At 49.9% G+C, this 18,812-nt stretch overlaps 1 protein-coding gene across 1 annotated transcript; it reads right to left on the bottom strand.

Annotated features, from left to right (window-relative positions):
* Positions 1–1,448: 1,448 nt before the first annotated feature.
* IL2RA (interleukin 2 receptor subunit alpha) lies at positions 1,449–13,829 on the bottom strand. Its single transcript, XM_023511327.1, has 8 exons — positions 13,826–13,829; positions 13,480–13,671; positions 11,467–11,577; positions 9,183–9,398; positions 8,053–8,124; positions 7,644–7,736; positions 6,901–6,967; positions 1,449–1,473 (listed from the first exon to the last, which is right to left on the bottom strand). The coding sequence occupies exons 1-8, from the start codon at positions 13,827–13,829 to the stop codon at positions 1,449–1,451; spliced, it is 780 nt and encodes a 259-aa protein (XP_023367095.1).
* Between the last annotated feature and the right edge of the window lie 4,983 nt (positions 13,830–18,812).

The following is an 18,812-nucleotide window of genomic DNA, read 5'->3' as shown; positions in this document are numbered from 1 at the left end:
GGAGTCGAGGGTGGGCGGGTGTGCAGAGGGGCCAGGCTGCAGTTCTCCGAGCAGGGTCCCAGCAGCATCACTGTCAGCATCACCTGCATGCTTGTCAAAAATGTGGCGTTTCGGGCTCCTGCCCACGCCTGCTGACCCAGGGGCCTGGGTGCCCCGCGTCCGTGTGACCACATGGCCCCATGATTCTGATGTGCTGAACGGTTCCGTGTGTTTGAGGACCCCTGTGTGCCCCCTCCCGTGGTCACGTTCTATCAGCATCGGCTCCCTCCAGCCCCCCCCCCCCTTCACGCCTTCTTTTCTTCCTGAGTTCCACTGAATGTGTGCATTCATTTTCAGGGTTTCTAAGCACTACTGGGAATATACACAAATGCACCTTGTGTCTCTTTCCGTAAACATCGAGTTAGTGCAGGCCAAGTCCAGAGCATCATTTACAGCAATCCCAAAGAAACAAACTCTTAAGACGCCTACCGCTACTGTACAGCTAAAACGTTTTGGTCAGGTGCAGTTCATTGCCTGGGACCCAGTTTATCCTTCTGTTCCTGACACTGGGACTCAAGGGCTTGGTTAGCCTGTTTTGGCATCACCCACAGACGATTCCGCCCTGGCCTCTGTTCTTGCTCACAGATTCAAAACAGAAAACCTAGTGGAAGGAGGCTGACTTGGAGCCCTGGAGTTCTTAAAGGATGTGCATTTGGGAATGTGGTTGGAGAGTAGGTGGTCAACCAGGGGCTGGGGGCCTTCACCAGGACAGGCCTAGTTACACAGGGTTGGGAGAGTGTGCATGTATGTGCGTGCGTGTGTATGCCTGTGTCTGTGTGCTTCTGTGTGCATATGTGCATGTGTGCTTGTATGTGTGCGTGTGTGTGAGCACATGTGTGTGCATGTGTACTTGTGTGCATGCATGCATGTGTGAGCTTGTGTGTGCACATGTGTGTACTTGTGTGCACATGCATGTGTGTGCTTGTGTGTGCACTTGTGTGTGTATATGTGCACATGCATGTGTGTGCATGTGTGCACATGTGTGTACTTGTGTCTAATTGCATTAGTACTCTAGGGTTTCACTTGATGTTCCTAAAGGGGAAAGTTGGGACGAAGTTCACCTAGGCTACTTTTCTCTATACACCGTGGAGAGTTCCAGACCATTTGAGTGTCCATGAACACACACACGTGGAAATAGGACAGAGTTCTGATTGTTTCCCCCTTTTCTTTCAATGATGTTGGAACCACTGTGTAGAGTGGGCAGAGCCTACTCGGTGATAGCACAGAGCTAGCTTAGTGACCGGCTTGGCCTGGCCTGGCCTGACCTGCGATGTGACTTCAGACCATTCTAAAACCCAGAGATCCCCAGAGACACCTCTTGGTGAGGGTTTATCTTCTTCGATTTTGCTCGAGTTCCTGGCTTCCGTTGGTTGGCTGTTCTTGGCTTCTTACCTAGAAGTTCTTGTTTTCTAGATTGTTCTTCTACTCTTCTTCCTGTAGAGACATAACAATACCACGTGTAATAGGACACCAAGAAAAGCATGGTCCCCCCTAGATCAGTGTGAGCAGAGCAGTGCACCTCAGACCCAAGTGACCTATTAATTTTAATTCCATCCCCTTTAAGGTAAGGTTTAATACCTTTACCTTTCTGAATGCTGACATCTGACTTTAAGGTCTCTCCATCCCAAGCCAAGCCTCAGCCCTGTGGTTCTCAGCCCAGGGAAGCCTCCCCTCTCCTTGCTGGCCCCAAGGCCAGGCAGTTAGGGATGTGGGGGCCGAGTAGGCCTTGGACTATAGCATGGCTCTGCTGTGGTGTCATCACACCTCACAGCAACCTCAAACTCCAGGGCCCAAGTGATCCTCCTGCCTCAGCCTCTCAAGTGGCTGTGGGACTACAGGTGCCCACCACCAAGCCCAGCTAATGGTCTATTTGTTTGTAGAGATGGGGTCTCATTCTTGCTCAGGCTCGTCTGGAACTTCTGACTTCAAATAATCCTACCTTAGCCTCCCAAAGTGCTAGGATTACAGGCATGAGACACCATGTCTCATTTGAAATCCTCACTTTAATTCTCATTCTAGGATATGGTGGCTACAGGGCCCCACTATCACCCACATTGACACCTGGGAGTTGTTAAGGAAAATACAAAATCTCACGACACCTAAACTCCTTACACCAAAGGTGAAGTTAAGCCTTGTTCCAAATGAGTATCTGTTACTTCAAACCTTGTGTCAAAGCTTTATACCTTAGCCAGAGTCCCGACAAGGCAAAAACCCTCAGGCATCTCTGAGTGGCTGCCCCATAGATCAGTCATAAGTAAATTCTCTCCCGGCTGGGAAACCTCTCTGGATGCATACCCTCCCATACACAGGGATGCGCTGGTTGTAACCTTAGGTGTGGAATGTGAGTCTAGGTCCTAAGACTAAGGTCTGTTGGTCCCACACCGACATTGTCGATTACAAGCTTCTCTTCCATCTGCAGAACAGAGAGAAGAGCCTGGTCACTCCTGGCCTACTTGCCATTCTTCCTACATGACTTCCCCTTTTAGGAAACATGCAAAAATCCACCCTCCTGAAACCACCCCCGCCCCCCAAAAAACCCCAACCACAGACACGGAGGCCTCTGAGGCTCGAGGGCTTCCCAGAGGTGACTTGCAGCTGGCTTCATAAACCTCAACTGATGGGCCCCTGGTCTCAGTCCCTCAGGATCTGAGTCACCCCTGACTCCTCCACCTTCCTTAACCCTCACTTCTGCTCAGCCACAAATATTGCTTATTTGACCTCCCTGAAGGGTTTCTTGATTCTTTTTCTCCTACTGCGAGCTGTCATCATCTCCTCTGTGAATTTATTCCATCACAATGTAGTCAACCTCTCACCACTGTTTGACCCACCTACACACAGCCTCGGTGCTGTAGCCTGACCATTCAAATGGCCAGTGTCACAGCCTGCCTCCTAGGGAAAGTGTTCAGTGGTTCTCTGTTGCCCTCAGGTTGAGCTCTAAGATCCCCAGCCTGGCCCTACGTCCTGCCTCTTCCACGACCACAGCCCTGTGGCACAGCATCAGTGCCACCATTGCACCCAGTTCTCCCACATACAAGTGCTCATGCAGGTTACAGCCGTTAACCTTTCTTCACACTCCCTCTGCCTAGATGCCATTCTCTGCCTCTCTTTGGCTTTATGCATTTCAGGCACCATCATTTCTAAAGCCTTCTTTGAACTCCCAAGTAGGGTCCTCTCTCTTTGCTCTGAGCCCGCCTCAATGTCAGGCTTTAACAAATTTCATCTGAAGTTAGTATTTTTGTTCCTCTTCTCCACTATGAGTCTGCAGGCTCCCTGGTGTATTCATCTTTGGGCACCTGGCACTTAGAACATGTTCTGTAATTTTTCTTTTAAAGGTACTTGAAAGATAATAACTATGGAACATGGATAATAACAATAACTAATGTCCTAAGTGATCTGCGTAAATTGAAACTCCTAGTTCCTACAGAACTTTGGAGTCAATGGAAGCCTTCTGTAACTCTGGGGTCCAGTAGGGTGGCCACATGGGTCTATGAAACCAAGGAACTGAATTGTTTATTTAATTTCTTTAACTTTATATTTAAATAGCCACAGATGGCTAGTGGCCACTAGCAGTGGATGGTATGGTTTGAGACCCTTTCTACTCCTTACTTAGCTTATGTGAGAATCTGGTTTCTTCCCATTTTGCCCAAAGGTGCCCTGTGACAAGGCTGAGCACAGGTGTGGGGGGAATGTTTAACAAACAGCTCTTGGAAGATGCCTATTTCCCTGGTGTAAATACTCTCACTGTGACATGACTGCATATGAACTTGAGAGCGTGGTAGCCACCACCGTGCAGTGTTTCTACCACACAGACTCAGCAAGTATAAGTAACCCTGGGGGCAAAGACAGTAGTAAAATGCAACAAAATAATTAGGGCATGATTAGTTCTAAGCATTTATTGCCTTTTTAAATATAATTATTTGTTTTTAATGTAATTGACTAAATATAAATTGACTATCACTTATTGAATTATTAATTTTTAACGATGGCTGTGCTTAATCAGTTTACTAAACTCCTGAAGATTTAACTATTGCTGTCACGAGCCAGTGCGAGTCTGCTGTGGCATATCATTGGCTCATAGTAACTGCTTAAAAAACAAAACAGAACAACACAACACAAAAAACCCCAAGCAAAACTCTCTGGCTCCCATATGGTTATCATTTAGTAATTCAAATGCAGGATTTCTGTTGCCACAAGAGGGCACTACCTGATGATATTAGATTCTAAGAAGAAGGATTTTTGACAAACTCTTGACTAGGGGGATCATTTCAAGATTTATGTTGGAGTCTCCTGGAAGATCGTAATTCTGGGAGACCTAGTGGGAACGTGCATAGTTTCATGCGTTTCTTTGTTTCCTGACGTGAACACTGAGCCGTTACCACTCTCAAATAGCCTTGTCATCGCTGTCTGAGGCTGTTGGTTTCAAGTTACCAAATGAAACACTCCTGCGAGGTACGAGGAAGGACTGGGTATCCACAAAGCGGGAGCATTCTGCACACGTCAGCTCGTGTATGGCTAAAATGACAGCTGGACGAATGGGCAGGGCCAGCTACATGACCAGTTCCCCTGGTGGTCTTATCATTTGCACTGCAATAACTTCATCTTTTAATGCAGGAAGAAAATTCGGAGTATACTGTGGGCCACCAGGCCATTATAGCAAGGGAAGGCATGTGATCTGTCTTCTCTCTGGCTGGGCTCACTGGAGGATGTAAGAGCTTTGATATAGTGGGGGCTGATCTGCGTCTTCTCAGGACACTCACCCTCAGGGTTGGCAGGACCTCACTCTGGCTGGGGTGGGGAATGCCCTCCAGATCACCAAGAGAGAGAAGTAGTGGGTCTCTGCAGTTCGCTCTTTAAAGGGAGGGAGAAATCGGCTTTTCCCAGTAAGACTTGCCTTCCTGTGAAAAGGTTCGGTCTCACGAGTCTTAGTCCCGTCAGCCTAGTGGGGTGATTCTCGGAGTTTGCTCCCCAGAAAAGCGGCATCCGCATTGCTGGAGAACCCGCAGACTCTCAGACCCCAACCAGAAACCCTGGGGGTGGGCCAGTCCTCTGTGCTGAGCAAACACCTCAGTTGATCCTATGTATAGGTGTTTTGCAGTGGACACAAAACTGTCCCTACTTGCAGGGCACATGGTGATGTTTGATGCACACGGAGGGCAGTGAGCTGATCAGGCCAGCGGGCGCAGCCTCCCCTACACTCACTGGTCATCCCTCTGTGTCCCTCAAGTTCAGTCTGATGCATGTTTGAATCTGCACTGAAGGGCTGTCAGAGCCAGGTGCATATTACTGAATGCATCCAAAGGGCGTTTCCAAAGCACTAACGCCGTGGGCATAAAAGGCTGCCTGATTGCACTGACATGGAGTGTTGGAGTAGCAAGTCCACAGAGATGGAAAATCAAGGAGGGGTTGCCAGGGGCTGGGGAGCTGGGGAGCTAGGGACCGAGACTGCTGGGTTTCCTTCTGGGGCTGTGGAAGTGTTCTGGAATTAGATGGTGGTGACTCTACGACATTGTGAGCCTACAAAATGCCACTGGCTGTGGTTTGAATGTGTCCTCCAAAGACTGTGTTGGAATCTTGTCCCCAGTGTTGGAATCTCAGCCCCAGTGTAACCACTTCAGTGTGAACTTCAGGGTGGGCCCTGAGGGCTCTGCCTTGGAGACTGGACTGTGTTGCTCGTGAGGGAGCGGGTTCCTTACAGATGAGAGTTTGGCTTTCTAGCTCTCTCCTGCCCTCCCCACTTCTGCCAGGGGATGACGTAGCATCAAGGCCCTGGCCAGGTGTGGGTCCCCTGGTCTCCAGAACTGTAAGAAATAGGTCTCTGTACTTGGTAAATTACCCAGTCTCAGGCGTTCTGTTACAGCAGTGCAAAACAGACTAAGACCCCACTGAGCTGTGCCCCTGAGATGGTTAAACCATAAACTTTACCTCCGTTAAGAATAAGAATGCTGAGGTCTGGGCCCGCCGTGAGAGGGCCTGGTTGGAACCCAAGTTTTGGTAGTTTAAGCTTCTCTCCTGGCTGTTCTAGTGAGCACCCGGGTTTGAGAAAATGACTCAGGGCAAATAAGGCCACGCGGGGTGGTGCCGCTGGCTGAGGGGATGCTGAGTGTATGCAGAGGTGGGAGAGGACCGAGGACAGGTAGCACTCAGTGCAGATGCTGCCCTCTACCCCTCCAGGAAGGGGCTGGACGGGGACATCTCGGAGCTCTAGATTCAGGCTGCAGGGCTGGCCTCTGCCCTGTAATCTTGTCCAACTATTGAATCTCCCTGGACCATACCTATTTCAAAGGTTTCTGGGAAAACAATCTATGATAATGGCCTTGAGACAAGCACTGGGCCAGGCGCCCAGTGGGCACTTAGTGAATGTTGGTTTCCTTTGCTCTCCTGTTTATGGGCTTTAATTCTTCCAGAAAGACCCTTTGGGGAGACGTGATTGGCTGTTCCCTGTGCATTCCCTATGCTGAGAGTGTTCAGTGGAGGGATGGGGCTGGCCTGGGCAAAGGGTTGGGTCCTTTCTCCTCCCCTCTCCTCTCCTTAGATAAGTTCTCACTGTTGCCCAGGCTGGAGTGCAGTGGCCTGATTACAGCTTGATGCGGCCTCAGCCTCCTGGGCTCAAATGATCCTCCTGCCTCAGCCTCCTGAGTAGCTGGGACTACAGGTTCAGGCAACCATGCCTAGGTACATAAAAATAATTTTTTTCTAGAGGTGGGGGGTTCTCACTCTGTTTCCCAGGCTGGTCTCAGACTTCTGGCCTCAACCCATCCTCCTGTCTTGGCCTTCTAAAGCCCTGAGATGACAGATTGGAGTCACCATGCCAGCCCTGCACTGCTCTTTGACAACACGCCTCCTTGGTAAGGCTGGACTCACCATCTCTGCTGCCAGGTGAACCCACTCAGTAAGAAGATGGTGAACAGAAGGAAGACGCAGCCGGCCACTGTGAACAGAGAGATCGTTCAGCAAAGGGGCCCTGTGTGTGGCACTAGGGCAGTGGAGCCGGGCCCCAGGGCAGTGGAGACCATCCCCAAGGCTGACAGGCAGTGTCTACTCCCCTCCTCAGAACATAAACCTCCCCAGGGGCCTTCCTGGAGGGGAGAGGAGCTTTAGAAAGGTTCAGAAGCCAGTCCTCATTTAAGAAGGCCGTGAGCAAGGCCTGCACCCGGTGAAGGACGTATTGAAATGAGGAGATAAGGGATAAACACACTGATGCCTCTTAAAAGTGACCGTGGTTTCCTGTCCTGCCACGCTGAGGCTCTGGGGCAGCTGCCTCTCAGTGTCCAGGCAGACGCAGCCTCAAAGCCTGTTCCTCCCAATGAGGAAGCAAGTGCAGGGTTTCTGGAAGCCTGTCCCCTGTCTCCTGTCTCCTGTCCCCTGCCCACTTGGCTGCTGGCCTTCTTTTCCTGAGAGAGGCCATGGGGGATTGTCATGCTTCCGAGCGGCAGGACTGGCCCGAGCCTCACTGTGGGGCCCTGGGCCTGACCCCTGAGGCACAAGCGTCTGGCCAGTCATTCACTCTTGTCAATACTGTGCAGAGTGGGAAGGGGTCATTTCAACCACCCGACTGGCCAACCTGCCCATATCTCAGCCTTCTGTCCACAACCATCACCACCTACCTGCCACCTGGTACTCCGTGGTAAATGGGAATGTCTCTGTGGTAAATGGGACTGTCTCTGTGGTTGTGGCTGCTTCTGCATAGTCCTGATAATCTGTGAAAAGAGAGAGGGAGGGAGGTGCTCAGGTTACGGTTGTGTGAGGGCCCCTGGAGGCTGGAGGGAACAGGGCTTCAGCATGGATCAGAAGCTGAGGGTCTGGGAAGAGGGAGCAGGGAGACCCGTGCCTGGACACCCCTGGTCCGTGTTCCCTCTTCCTGGGGCTTGCTTTGGGGCAGCCCACCCTGCCCCTGCTCTGGAGGACCCCTGGGAGTCTTCTCCTGCCCGCACTGCAGCCACCTCTGCCCATCTGCCCAGGGCTGCCTCTGGTAATCACCCTGAAGGTCAGAATGCGGTGGCCGAGCTCCCATACCTGTTGTCGTGAGGGAGCAGGAAGTCTCCATCTCAGGAAGGTCTTCGGGGCTTGCCTGAAATGCCTCTTCACCTGCAGGAGAGAGACAGCGATGTGAAGAGCTAGCCAAGGACTTGGAGCCTCACCCCTACCCTCCGGCCCCTGGCAGCCCGCCCTGGTGGGCCCACAGGGCTGGGAGCATCTCTGGGGACACCAGATCATGTGGTTCCACCCCAGAGCCACTGGGAAGCACTGAAGTGACCTGGATAGTGTGGGCGAGAGGGAGTTCTAGCCCAGATCCTGGCCGTCCGTGCAGCTCTAAGCACTGCTTGCTCCCGGGGTTTCCCCCTCAGCTCTGGTCTCCCCTGTGACTTGGAGATGGGCCCTACTGTGCACATCGTGCCAAACCCCTGGATGAGGGAGGAACACCCACAGGGATGGCTTTCCCCCCACTGCCCAGGGTGGTCAGCGGGCCCTGCCCCGCCTGGCCTCTGACACGGAGAAGGCAGGTGCGACCTGGCCTGTGGGAGGCCAGTCGGGGGAGAGCAATTCAGAGGGCCCAAGAGGAACACCTGGGGAACGAGGACTGAGGGTGAGCAAGGAACCAGGAACACTCACAGGTCGCCCTAGGGAACTTTGGGTTCCTCTGAAATACCAGTACCATTTCAGAACCAAGATATGCACTTGAGAAGCTTCTTCTCTGCACATTTGCACTCTAAGCAAAGCTCAGACGGGGCATTACAAGGATAAAACACGGATCCCTGCACAATCGTGGACTTACACAGTCACCGGTAAAAGGTGAAATGTGTGGGGTGGGCAGCTAGACTTTCCCTTTGAACTAGCAGAAACCTCGGTGGCTTAGGCAAAGGGAGGAATCTCAGGACCAGGCAGACGAGAGGCAGCATGTGGGGGGCTGTGGAACCCTTGCCAGACCCTGCCTCTTCTTCCATCTCTAGCTGGCTCCCCCGACTCAGGGTACAGGAGGGGCCCAGGGTCCATCTGGTATATTGTTTTTAGAAAGAGAAAAGAATGGATGCCCAGGAAGATGGAGAGGTTTCTCCAAAGCCACACAGTAGGTGAGGTCAGGGGTTCCACCTGTCTGCCTGGCAGAGAAAGGCAGCCTTGTGGACCCCGGCAGGGAGCTGCCCTACCTGGAAACGGGCTGGGCTCCATTTCATCCACGCATGTGAGCCGGGGCCGGGTCCATCTGGTCTTCCCACAGGCCACCTCACAGACACTCTGGGCAGGACCTCTCTGCAGGGCCCTGTACCCCTGGATGCACTGGTAGTGAACCGTCTGTCCCACCACGAAATGATAGATCCTCTTTGCAGCTTCGTGCTCCCAGTGCGGAGGCTCCCTGCAGTGACCTGGCAGAGGGAAAGAAGGTTCTGGAGGCCCCTGGGGAAAGCATGTGAGGCCGGCTGCCCCTCGCTGGACACCGGACCTTGGTTCTTATTCTCTCATCCTTTCATTCTTTCATTCTGCCAACACGTGGTGCCAGCAACTATGACAGACCACGCAGGTAGACACAGAGACTCCATCACCCATGCAAGGGCCGGGGCAGTCGAGTAGCGAGACAGACACGTGTGGCTGTGCAGCCGACGCCAGTGGGGCCTGGGCTCTGGGCGAGTCATGTTGACGGTGCTGCCCTGGGCGGACACACCTGAGCGGGCTCCTGAGTGGTGCTGAGGGTTTGATAAGTGGATGGGAGTGCAGAGGGCAGGCTCAGCTGAGCCCTCAGGGCAGGCTCAAGCTAATCTGGCCAAGAAAGTGTGACGAGAGGTAAGGGGGCACGTTCTCAGATGGCAGCTGGTGGCCGACTCAGGCCCATGGTGGGAGGCTGGGTGGGGGGCAAAGCCAAAGGAGGGGGAGGGAAAGGCTGGGGGAGTCTCAGAGAAACAGAGCGGGTCTCTGATCAAGCCGTGCCTGACGCTCGGTCCCACGAGCCCTGCCAAGACTTCCAAAAACTTGCCAAGCTCAGTAACTTTCCACTCACCTAACTGCAGCCCACACGTGATGGAGTTTTGGCCTCAGAGATCACATCCTGCTCTGACTCAACCTCAGAGTTCCCCACCCGGTCTGGACGTAAGGAACTAGCTGTCTGTGCCCTCTGGCCCCAGACCACGAAGCTGCACGGGAGCTCTGACCTTGAGGCCCTCCGTCCCCGAACTCTGCTAGTGCCCTGACAAGCCTCTGCCCCAGCAGGGCTCTGAGTGTCCCCTGAGCAGGCTTCGCCGTGTCACACCCTGCACATCGTGACTGAGCTTGAGTTTTCGTTTCAATGAAATGCTGTTTGACGGCCACTATGATCTATCACAGTCTGAACCCGTCAGAGTGGGGTTTGCTGCTTTCAAATGAAAACATCCTAACAAAGACAGTCTGTGCAGCACCCTCAGCTGGAACCAGCGGGCTGGAGCAAGGGGGCACACACTGATGTCTTGAAACCCTCCAGCTGTTCTGGAGGGCAGTATGGGGGGAGTAGAGCAAAAGAAACATGGGCTTGGAAATGCCATTCCAGGGCCAGAGCGAGAAGAACATGGTGTTGCGACAATGGCACCAGAGTGGGTTTTAAAAAAATAATGATGGGAGCTGTAGATAAACATAAGCTAATTTTAAATAAGTTGTCAGCAGAAAGTCCCATCATCGGGTCCGGGAGCCCTGGGGCCTGACTATGTCCCCCTGTGATTGCTCAGTGTCCTCTACCTCCTCTGTGTCTTGACTTGCTTTTTCGGTGACTTGAACTGACTCTGCCCACACCCTGACTTGTTGCTTCCACCTGATCAAGTTCTGTGTAAGTTTGTAAAGTTACCAGAGGACTCTGGGGCTCTCATAAATTCAGCAGGTCCCCAGAAAGCTCCGTGTTTCCCAGAGCGACCAGTTTCTTCTTGTCCCTGTGACCTGGCGTGAGCACGGCTGACTTGGGAATGCCAGAGGTGGGCAGGTGAGAGGCAACCGGGCTGGCTCAGCTGCAGCCCATCTGCTGGGGCGAGCTTAGAGACTCGCATTTTATAATGTGAGCCTGCTCTGTAAGAAACACCTTGACTAGACAGTTTTGCTTGTGGTTCAATGTCTCATGCTCAAGGGAAAGGTTTTTTGAGGGCAGGGGCTGTTATCATGCCCCTGACTGTGTCTCCCATTAGCCAGGCCCAGCATGGGCTATGGTTAGGCCATGACAGGGTTAGTCCCCAAGCTCTAGAGCCCAACTGAGCTGGCTTTGGTGGCGGGGGTGGGGTGGGGGGGGCCAGCTCCTGAGCCAGTAGGGAAGCCTGCAGACACCTGCTGGTTTGTGCCCACATGGCGCTCTGAGCAGGGGGAGCAGAACATGTGAGCTTGCAGGTCCTGGGACAGACCCCCTCCTTGGGGAACCTCATCTGTATGCAAAGGAGAGTCAGCTCAGGGAGCGGCCTGCAGGCAGGTGTGGGGCGCAGCTCCTACCTGGAAGGCTGGCTTGGTCCACAGGCTGCGAGGGGCGTGGCATTCCCGAGACCGTGCTCGATTTCTGCTCTCCAGGCTGGGGTGTGACTCCTTTTGCTCTGTGCCGAGGGGCTAGAAAACAGGAGAGAAATGCAGCAAATAACTTCACAGATGCTTAAAGCAGAAAATATTGCTCCATCCTCAACAAATCCTAAACAACAACAACAAAAAAAAAAAAAAAAAGAAAAGAAAAAAGAAAAGAAAAGAAAAAAGAAAGAAAGAAAGAAAGAAAGGAAATGCTGCCTGTGTGCTCATCCGCTCTAGAATAGCGTCTCTAGTGCCCACGGTGTGCCTCGTGGTATCTGGGTTATAGCCTCTCGGTCGTCACCTGTGTAACGACAATGCCTACCATGTGTTTCTGACCGAGACGAAAGATCTTCAGTGGAAAACCTTTCTGCATATGCACATCTCACCAACGGGAGGGCCTTTCTTGACATCCCCTCAGTGGATGTTGTGCGTGGGAACATGTGTCGAGAACTAGAAGGGATCTGAGTCCACAGCTCACTAGATCCCCTAAAGCAGCTCAGGATGGGTGATGGGTGAAGCTAGGGGGATGGGATCTCCAGGCAGCACAAAGGAACTTCTAGGACAGCCCTCTCTGTGGTGAGGGGTGAAGGGGTTGAGCGTGAGTACCCCAGTAAGGTGGGGGAGAGGATCCCAGCTCAGTACAAGGAAGGAAGCCGGCAAGGTGCCACGGCAGAGCAGCCAGCTTCCAACTCAGTGGTCGGCGTGCGAGCTGAGGTTCACTGACCAACACTACCTCCACGACTCAGAAACAAAGAGGCCAGTAGGCCATCATGATCCACCACCTTCTAACATTGCAGAGTGAATGAGAGACCCAGTGGGGACCCGGGGCTGTGCGAGGAGATTTCAGGGTTAAAAATGGAAAATTCAGTAGCTAAAGCAGTCTCTGATGAATTAATTCAGTCTAATGGAGAGGCAGAGACCCCCCCATTAGGATTGGTATGATTTTAAATATTCTACAGCCTATTCATACTTTTTGTTGTTATTTTTTTCAAAATTTTCATAAACCATACATAACAAAAAATTAACTATTTTTAAGTCCACAGTTCAGTACATTCACAAAGTCATGAGCTAGAACTATTGTTATTATTACTATTATTATTATTTTTTCAGTTTTTAGCCGGGGCTGGTTTTGAACCCACCATCTCCAGCATATGGGGCCAGCGCCCTACTCCTTTGAGCCACAGGTGCCACCCTAGTATTATTATTTTTTGAGACAGAGAATACTCTGTCACCCTGGGTAGAGTGCTGTAATGTCATAGCTCACAGTAATATCAGTCTTTTGGGCTTGAAGCAATTCTCTTGCCTCAGCCTCCTGAGTAGCTGGGACTATAGGTGCCCTCCACAACAACTAGCTATTTTTTTTCTTTTCTTTTCTTTTTTTTTTTTTTTTTGAGACAGAGTCTCAACCTGTTGCCTCTGGGTAGAGTGCCATGGCATCATAGCTTACAGCAACCTTCAACTCTTGGGCTCAAGCAATCCTCTTTTCTTAGTTTTTTATTTTCTTTCCTATTTTAGTAGAGACAGGCTCTCAATTTTGCTCAGGTTGATTACAGACGTGAGCCACTGCACCTGGCCGTTGGCTAATTTTTAAAGATGGGGTCTTAAGCTTGCTCAGGCTGGTCTTGAACTCCCGAGTCCAAGCAATCTACTCGCCTTGGCCTCCCATAGTGCTAGGATTGCAGGTGTGAGCCACCCTGCCCAGACTTTAGAATTATTTCTTAATTGTTCAGTAATTATTGGTGTTAATGTCTGCCTCAAATATAAGTACCTCGTAGGCCGTGTCTGCGGGATTCACATTGCCTAGAATTGTTTTTGAACTGGTAGACACTCGTATTTGTTTAGGGAATGAATATTCTGGGAACCACTAAAATTAGTCCTCCTGTAGACCGGGCCCGGTCTTTGCTGTGGGCTCCCTTTCCCTTGGTCATCATGAAAGGGGCCACTTACCAGAGCTCATGCACTGGCACTTGCTGTCCCAGAAAGAGTGGCTGGAGTTTCCTGCACAGCGTATGTAGGGTGACCCACTTTTTATTCTGCGGTAACCTCCTTTGCATTCACAGTTTAATGTGGTTCCCTTCTTGTAGGCCAAGGCTTTGAATGTGGCGTGTGTGATCTCTGGCGGGTCATCCTCACAAAGCTCTGCAGAGAAAAAGAAGCATGTTAGGAGTCCAGGATGCCCCAGGCAAACGCTCACGTATTTAATCATGCAATGACTTTATTATGCATTTCTTCATTTTAGTTAAAGGATTTGTGTATACGGCGCGTTCTCCTAGGAAGGAGTGAAGGCTGCTACCCATGTTCTTTATAAATGCAGCAGAGCTGGCTGGAAAGCTAACAGCAACCAAATCCAACTAAAATGCAATATTTTTCAAACTGAATGAGTAGAAATGAATGAAGTTTCATTCTCAGTGTGAAGCAAATATAGAAAGAGAAAGGAGGGCCAAGGAATTGTGAGGAAAGGAAGGGAGGAAATACACAAATGTAATTGGGGGCAAGATGTGTCTGAGCAAAGCACATTTCAGGAAATAAGACTGTGAGATCTTCTATAATTGATTCGGTCCCATGTTTTGAGAAGGATTTATAAAGTGGGGCTCAATGCCTGTCGAGTAGGAAGTGTGTTTCCTGCCCATCTTTCCACCTCTGAGTCTGCCATACACTCTTACCATGAAAACCTTATTCTCTCTTAGCCCAAAACACAGACACGTGTATTCCACTAAGAACACCAGAACCAGTGGCCAAACATCCATCTTTTAAGGGGAAACACGGAGCTGGTTGAATCTGGAAAATAATTCCATGCCATACTTTGCAACAAGTAATCTTGCTTCAAAAGATTAGATTTTGGGGAAAATCTCACAGGCCGGATAAAGGAGGTGGATGAGGGGATAACAGAGATGGGGAAAGGGCAGAAAGCAGGAGTCCGTATTGCAGTGAGCCTTTCTACCCCCCTGACCCAGGCGTGGACACTGGTCGGGGTGGGTGCCATACTCATTGCTGTGGGTCGGCCTTTTGCTTATTCGTTGCCGAGGTTGAGGGAAGATTCTCTGGGCCCTCAGACTCTGCCCAGCGTCTGGTCATCTTGCGTGGCATCCTGAAGACCTCCCCAGACTCCCCTGAGAACTGAAGGTGGAGAGAGCTTGGGCAGCTCAGCTCATCTCTCTCCAAGAACGGACTAAACCAAAGCAGTCTGAACAGGCTCAGGGGGCCAGCATTACAAGTACAGTGGGCAGATCGCACAAGCGCTTGGTGAATCCTGGTAGTCACGTAAGGAGGCAGAGGCAGCTTGGGGAAAGCCGGGTTTCTAAATTCCAGCCCCCCAGCTTACTGGCTGTGTACCTTTATGGTTTTCATTTCCTAAGGCTCAGTTTCCTCTTCCGTAAAATGTGTGTAATAATAATAATTTTACTAATTTAACGACTGCATGAAATAACAAACTCAGGCAACTTGCAGAGGGGCCAGCAAGTGACAGGCGTAGGACAGACACTAGCTCTGTTTCCCTCCTTCTCCCGTCTGGGAAAAGAGAACAGTAACTCAGATGGAGACTGGGCTGACGTTCACCCGAACCTGACCTCCTGCAAAGAGGTCATCTCTCTTTACTGCCCATATCATCAGTACGTTTAGCGACACTTACTATATAGTGACATTAACCAACATTTTAAGTATCAGAAGGCAAATCCGTTGCTTAAGCAAGATATGCAGAATAGCTAGAGGGGCTGTGAGGACTTCTGCTTCAAGCCAGGATGGAGCAACAGGACAGAAACTTACCTTTCTGCTGAAAACAGCTGAAAATCCAGAACAAATGTGTACATCAAGTGTGTTCAGGTATTGAGCAATGGGTGGTTCAGGGCTACAGGATTTAGGAGGAGGGAAGTATGTGAAATGAGCCAGCATTTGCCAGGGCATCCCTCAAGGCACTTTCCTCCCAGGCAGCCCCAAGCACAGTGGTGGTCTCACAGCAGTGGTGGTCTCACTGACCTGGGGTGGCTGAGATTTGTAGGGTGGGGCTCTGGAGAGGAGGGCGCTGCACAAACAGGGCGCTAGAAGCATAAGTGGGGGTCCCCCTCAGGCTCCTGACCCAGAGCTGGGCTGAACCTGTGCAGGGCAGGACTCAGTGAGCTCTCTAGCGCCGACTGCCCGTTGTGGAAGCAGAGAGAACAGTTATACCAAATTGCATTTACAAAAACAAGCATCTGACTTGTGGGTGGTAGTTTTCCAATTCTGCTCTAGCGGAAGGGGCACACCTAGGATTCATTTCAAAACTAAAATAGACTCTCCCTTTCAAAGACTAGAACCAAGGCCAAGAGACAAGAGGATGCACCAGACCTTTAACTGCCTGTCACAGCACAATGCATCCCCTTTTAAAGAATGGCAACATAATCCAGGCTCCCTATAATGTACAATCTGCAATATCTGGCAAGTTAAAAAAATTCTAGACATGAGGGTGGTGCCTGTGGCTCAAAGGAGTAGGGCGCCAGCCCCATATACTGGAGGTGGTGGGTTTAAACCTGGCCAAAAACTGCAAAAAAAAAAAAAAAAAAAATTCTAAACATGAAAAGAAACAGGCAAATATGACCCACTCTGAAAAGCAGTTAATAGAAACAGACCCTAAAATGGCCCAGAATTTGAAATTAGAAGAGAAGGAGTTTAAAATAGTCATAGTGAATGTGCTCAATGATTTAAAAGCAGTGGTCAGTAAACTATGGCCTGCACAGTGGCTGCCATTTATTTCTATAAGTAAAATTTTATTGGAACCAAACCAGACTGATTCATTTACATTTTGTCTACATCTGATTTTCTTCTGTACTTGCAGAGTTGCGTTGTAGAAGAGGGACTATATGACCAGTTAGCCTAATATTTAATATTTACTCTCTGGCCCTTTAAGAAAATATTATCAACTGTTAATTTAGTGAGAAAAATGGCTGTAATGAGTGAAACCATAGAACGTCTCAGTTTAAATGAAAACTACATAAAAAAAGAACCCAGTGAAAATTCTAGAACTAAAATTGACAGCATCTAAAGTGAGTTTGAGCACAGCTTAAGGACAAATCAGTACCAATTATGCAAACAGATGAACACAAAAACTTTGAGAAAGAAAGTGCCTAGACCTTTGCGACCTGTGTAACAATATAAAATATTCTAGGGGCCAGGCATGGCGGCTCACGCCTCTAATCCCAGCACTCTGGGAGGCTGATGTGGGTGGATCGCCTGAGCTCAGGAGTTCAAGACCAGCCTGAGCAAGAGCCAGACCCCATCTCTATTAAAAAGAGAAAAACTAGATGGGTGTTATGGTGGGTGCCAGAGTCCCAGCTACTCGGGAGGCTGAGGAAAGAGGATTGCTCAAGTTCAAGAGTTTGAGGTTGCTATGAGCTATGATGACTCCATGGCAGTCTACCCAGGGCAACAGAGAGAGATTCTGTCTCAAAAAAAAAAAAAATCAAATACTCTAATATACATTTAATTGAAATCCCAAAGAGAGAGGAGAGAGAACAGAGAGGACAAAAATACTTGAAGAAATAATGGGCAAAAATTTCTGAAATTTGATGACAAGATGCTCCCTATACCAAGGAGGATGCACACACACAGGGTGGCCATAAGATTCGTGTGCAATTTAAAATAATTATGGCCATCCTGTGTACTTAAAACATATTTAGACATAGCATAGTCAAATTGACCAAAGATAATGAGACATTCTTGTTTTTTTTTTTTTTTTTGAGAAGGAGTTTCACTCTGTTACTATCAGTAGAGTGCTATGGTGTCCTAGCTCACAGCAACCTCAAACTTGTAGGCTCAAGTGATCCTCCTGCCTCAGCCTCCCTAGTAGCTGGGGCTACAGGCACCATCACAATACTCGGCTAGTTTTTCTATCTTATTTTTTTAATTGAGATGAGGTCTCACTCTTGCTCAGGCTGGTCTTCAACTCTTGAGCTCAGGTGATCCATCTACCTTGGCTTCCCAGAGTGCTGGGATTACAGGCGTGAGGCACGTCACTTGGACAATAATGAGGAATTTTTAAAGATGACCAGAGGGAGAGGACATGTGCATATGGGGAGCAATGACGAAGGACAACGGACTTCTCAACAAAAACAATGAAAGCCAGAAGGTAATGATACAACACACTTAAAGTTGAAAAGATGAAAAGCTTGCCGGCCTAGAATTCTGCCTAGACACAATACCTCAGATGTATTTGGAATCTGGGATTTCAACCACAAAGAAAAAAAGTTTCTAAACATACAAATAATCCTTGAGGGAACTTTGTGTCCTTAGAAACCCTTCAATGACATGACGGTGTTTTTTCTAGATAAAAATCATGGAAAATTCCAGAGTCATGGTGAATTACGATCAGTGTCTAAGGAGGCCATCCCGGGACAAGGGGAAGTTCCAGGACCTCTTATTCTTACAGACTTTCCTTTCATCAAAGACCCTTTCCTGGAACTGAGAAGCCCTGAAATGTCCAGGTCTACCGCTCTGTCACAGCAGAACCCCCGGCGATAGTGCTTTTCCCCCCGAAAGGCCTTGCCAGGGTCTCAGAAATAACTCCTGAAGGTGGGAGGGGGAGGACCATGTGTGCTCAGGAGACGTGTTTCTTTTTAATCTAATAGGAATCAATTAAAGATTTTTTTTTAACTCTTATTACCATGGTGTCATAAAAGAAACAACAGTACAACATCCCAAAAAAGAATCAAAAATCACTGTTCTGGAAATCTCCCCCAGCGATAATGAAGGCGAATTCCATGTACATGACTCACCCCAGGTCTTCAAATCCTTCCCCCCTTATCTCTTTCTTTACCACGACACGTAGGTGACCACATTCTCTAGTTTTATTTCCTAAAAACCCTGAACATTCTTTCCCGAAGTTCAGCACTTGATGCTCTTCTGCCCACCTCCCACCTGCTCCCGCCGCCCAGGCCTGCTTCCTGCTTGTCCTGGTGGTTCTGACTACTGAACCTCAGTGGCTCTCTCTGCGTCATTTCCAGTCCCCAGCTCTACCTGTTCCCCCAGCTCACACCCCATGGGCCTGGGAGCCCAAGGGCAAGCAGAATTTTCTTTAGAAGGTAGGAGGAAGATGACTTCTCTCCCTGTACTTTTTAAGTGTTGGTGCAATTCTGCGTAGGAGGCAGTTTCTGTTCGGAGAGTAAAGTGCCAGGTGCCCACAGAGCAAAGGAAAACGTGCGACTGCTCACTGGAAAGGGGGAGGTGGGGAGAGCTTGGGGATGAGGGCTCCTCTGGGAGGAGAGTCCTGCACTTCGGCATCCAGGGTCCACTGATGCGGCCTGGCTGTTTAG

This window comes from Otolemur garnettii, unplaced genomic scaffold (genome assembly GCF_000181295.1).
Source record: "Otolemur garnettii isolate 467f Iridium unplaced genomic scaffold, OtoGar3 scaffold00019, whole genome shotgun sequence".
Taxonomy (NCBI): domain Eukaryota; kingdom Metazoa; phylum Chordata; class Mammalia; order Primates; family Galagidae; genus Otolemur; species Otolemur garnettii.
Note: the sequence above shows the minus strand (reverse complement) of the source record. Positions and strands in the feature narration are given on the sequence as shown.

What these genes read in the sequence shown, in the direction of transcription:
- IL2RA (XM_023511327.1), bottom strand. An exon ending in GTGCCAGTGCATGAGCTCTG is followed by an intron (nt 11,578 to 13,479) that starts GTAAGTGGCCCC and finishes CCTGTTTTCTAG; the next exon opens with CCCCTCGGCACAGAGCAAAA. An exon ending in CACGGAGTACCAGGTGGCAG is followed by an intron (nt 6,968 to 7,643) that starts GTAGGTGGTGAT and finishes CTCTGTTCACAG; the next exon opens with TGGCCGGCTGCGTCTTCCTT.